Source organism: Oratosquilla oratoria, chromosome 28, assembly GCF_046742065.1.
Source record: "Oratosquilla oratoria isolate Oo_2021 chromosome 28, ASM4674206v1, whole genome shotgun sequence".
NCBI classification, from domain to species: domain Eukaryota; kingdom Metazoa; phylum Arthropoda; class Malacostraca; order Stomatopoda; family Squillidae; genus Oratosquilla; species Oratosquilla oratoria.
Window position 1 is genome coordinate 53044931 of NC_134804.1, and position 2500 is coordinate 53047430.

Below are 2500 nucleotides of genomic sequence, written 5' to 3' on the forward strand. Positions count from 1 at the left end.
GCGCCCTAGAAAACGTGGCCGAGGACTGTGCTACAAGAAGGTCGGATGAAAAGGAAATGTGAATGTGATGAAAATGTGAAGACGAAGGTAAAGAACTTGACGAATAGATAACTATCAGAGATAGAGCAGGAGTGGAAGAGGGAAAGTGGAAGGTGTGGGGTATGAAGGGGAATAGAAACGAGTTCAGACGGAATGATGTCATGGGAGTGCAACGGGAAAGCCCAGGAGAAGGATGAAAGGGTGTGATAGTATTCGAGAACTATTTCTTGCTAACCTCGGTGAGTCCCTGGGCGAATCTGGACACGAAGAACAGCTCGGGGCCCACCCAGGCACAGACGGGCGAGACGACGGTGAAGAGACCCGTGAGAACGATGCCCAGGCCGAGGACCTTCTTCCCCCCGAAGTACTCGGCCGCTCGACCCCCGAGGACGTTGGTGAGGACGAAGCCGTAGAAGAAGGCCCCGAGCATGAGGCCCTGCACGTTTTCGTCCCACTCGAACTCACCTTCGATCTGGGAAGGGGAGGAAGAGCGGGGTGAGGACACAGTAAACAAAAGCTATTAGATTTCCGAAGAAAATTTTACGCGTGTCGGTGGGGATGGGAAAAAATCTCTTTTTTGATCCAGTTTGTCCCAACTCGAGGTCATGAGAGTCCTAATGGGTCTCCGGCATATTATTCCAAGAAGTTCACCAAACCGATAACGAGTAGTTGGCAGATGACAAACGATTGTGCTCAGAGTTGAAATGATCCCCAGGAGGTTAATAATAAACAGTATGCCATAAGTGCGGGATCTATGTGGAAAAAACAGGTCAGGAATCACTCTCCGTCCTAAAAACCTCATATAAGCTCACATGTCCATGTCCTAATTATGTGTGTGTGTGTGTGTGTGTGTGTGTGTGTGTGTGTGTGTGTGTGTGTGTGTGTGTGTGTGTGTGTGTGTGTGTGTGTGTGTGTGTGTGTGTGTGTGTGTGTGTGTGTGTGTGTGTGTGTGTGTGTGTGTGTGTGTGTGTGTGTGTGTGTGTGTGTGTGTGTGTGTGTGTGTGTGTGTGTGTGTGTGTGTGTGTGTGTGTGTGTGTGTGTGTGTGTGTGTGTGTGTGTGTGTGTGTGTGTGTGTGCGTGCGTGTACGCGCGATTCGAATATAGTAATTAGTTAGAAGACGAAACATATTGCCTGCAAATGGGAAGACATTCATATTCATTGTTATTCATTCATCGTCTGTAAGGTGACTGTGACAGATACCTTGATATTAATCCCCAATTTTATTTATCACACGTTTGACTAAGCAATTATCTGTGATGTATGCAAGTCCTGAAACATAGGTCACACATTTGATTGGAAGTAAATTTTGCTAAATAACCTAATGAGGTTGAACCCGTTTGCTAACAGTGATCCATTTTAGTCTTTATCCTGACTCACGTCAAGCGATTTCAGGAAGATTGGGAAATGTCGGAGTAATGGCAAATGTCATTCATCAGTATTGTGAAACTTCACTTGCCATATATAAATACTTTATATTTTGTATATTGCTATTTAGTATATTAATTAAGTAATATATTGTTATACGTCAGCCTAGGTCAACAGCTTGGCGATTTCTTCTCGAGTCCTAACTATCACTCACTGTTGTTAACGCTTCACCAGCTGACCATGATGTCTGGGTGAGTCTCTTTGTTATACTTGTGGAACTCCGTGTGTTGTCTTAGTTCAGTGTCAGTTTGTCTTACAATCAACACGTGTATTCGATTATTTATTAGTTTGATGTTGTTGTGTAGGATCATGCCTTAGTTTGCAGGTCTCTGTTTTTTACCACTACTACTTATGATATACCCATGTAAACTGTGTATCCTTCGCATAAACCACCTTGTCACTCCACAGAGACAAGGACCCTTCTTGTTATGACTTAATTCATTGGGTGAGAGGGGCTACAAGAGCAAGAGGACCTGCTTACCTCGTCAGAAGCTTCTTCGTCGTCTCCGTCGGGCGCTGGACAGTTGTTGCTAGAGTTGTTCTTTGTGGCGTTTCCAGATCTGACCATCGCCAAAATGGCCATGGACAAGTTGACCCTCATGGAGTAAGCAGATGCAATACCGAAAACCCCCATCAATGCTAGAGTGTACCTCGCTCCCCAAAATCCTGTACATTTTTCGAAAGCAAAATGGGTTTTGAGTCACGCATATCTGAAAATTTTGTCCTCCTCCTTCTTGGTAAACATGATATTTCGTTTATTTATTCGTGACGAGTTATGATACGATAATTCGGCATTACCAGGCACTACGACACTCCAGAAAGTCTGGAGCAGCTTAATCTCAAGTGTACACAATTCGCCTAAGTGCTATGAATGAAATCAGAGATAGAGATTATTTTGTAACTCACTAAGACCTACAAGCTCAAGTGTCCTTGGTTGGCCATAACATCAAGGAAGGAGCTATTCTAGCCACGAATTGAGCTCCAATGATATGTTATGCAATATATTTCATCCTACAATACCTATGGTAGTAAAAT

At 44.1% G+C, this 2500-nt stretch overlaps 1 protein-coding gene across 1 annotated transcript in view; it reads right to left on the reverse strand.

Annotated features, from left to right (window-relative positions):
- LOC143040514 (putative inorganic phosphate cotransporter) overlaps nucleotides 1-2500 on the reverse strand; it is a 33493-nt gene that overhangs the window by 30704 nt on the left and 289 nt on the right. Inside the window, exons 2-3 of the mRNA XM_076211608.1 lie at nucleotides 1947-2131; nucleotides 275-511 (exon numbers count right to left, since the gene is read on the reverse strand). Coding sequence (XP_076067723.1) covers nucleotides 275-511; nucleotides 1947-2131 — 422 coding nt within the window. The remainder of the gene's footprint in view (nucleotides 1-274; nucleotides 512-1946; nucleotides 2132-2500) is intronic.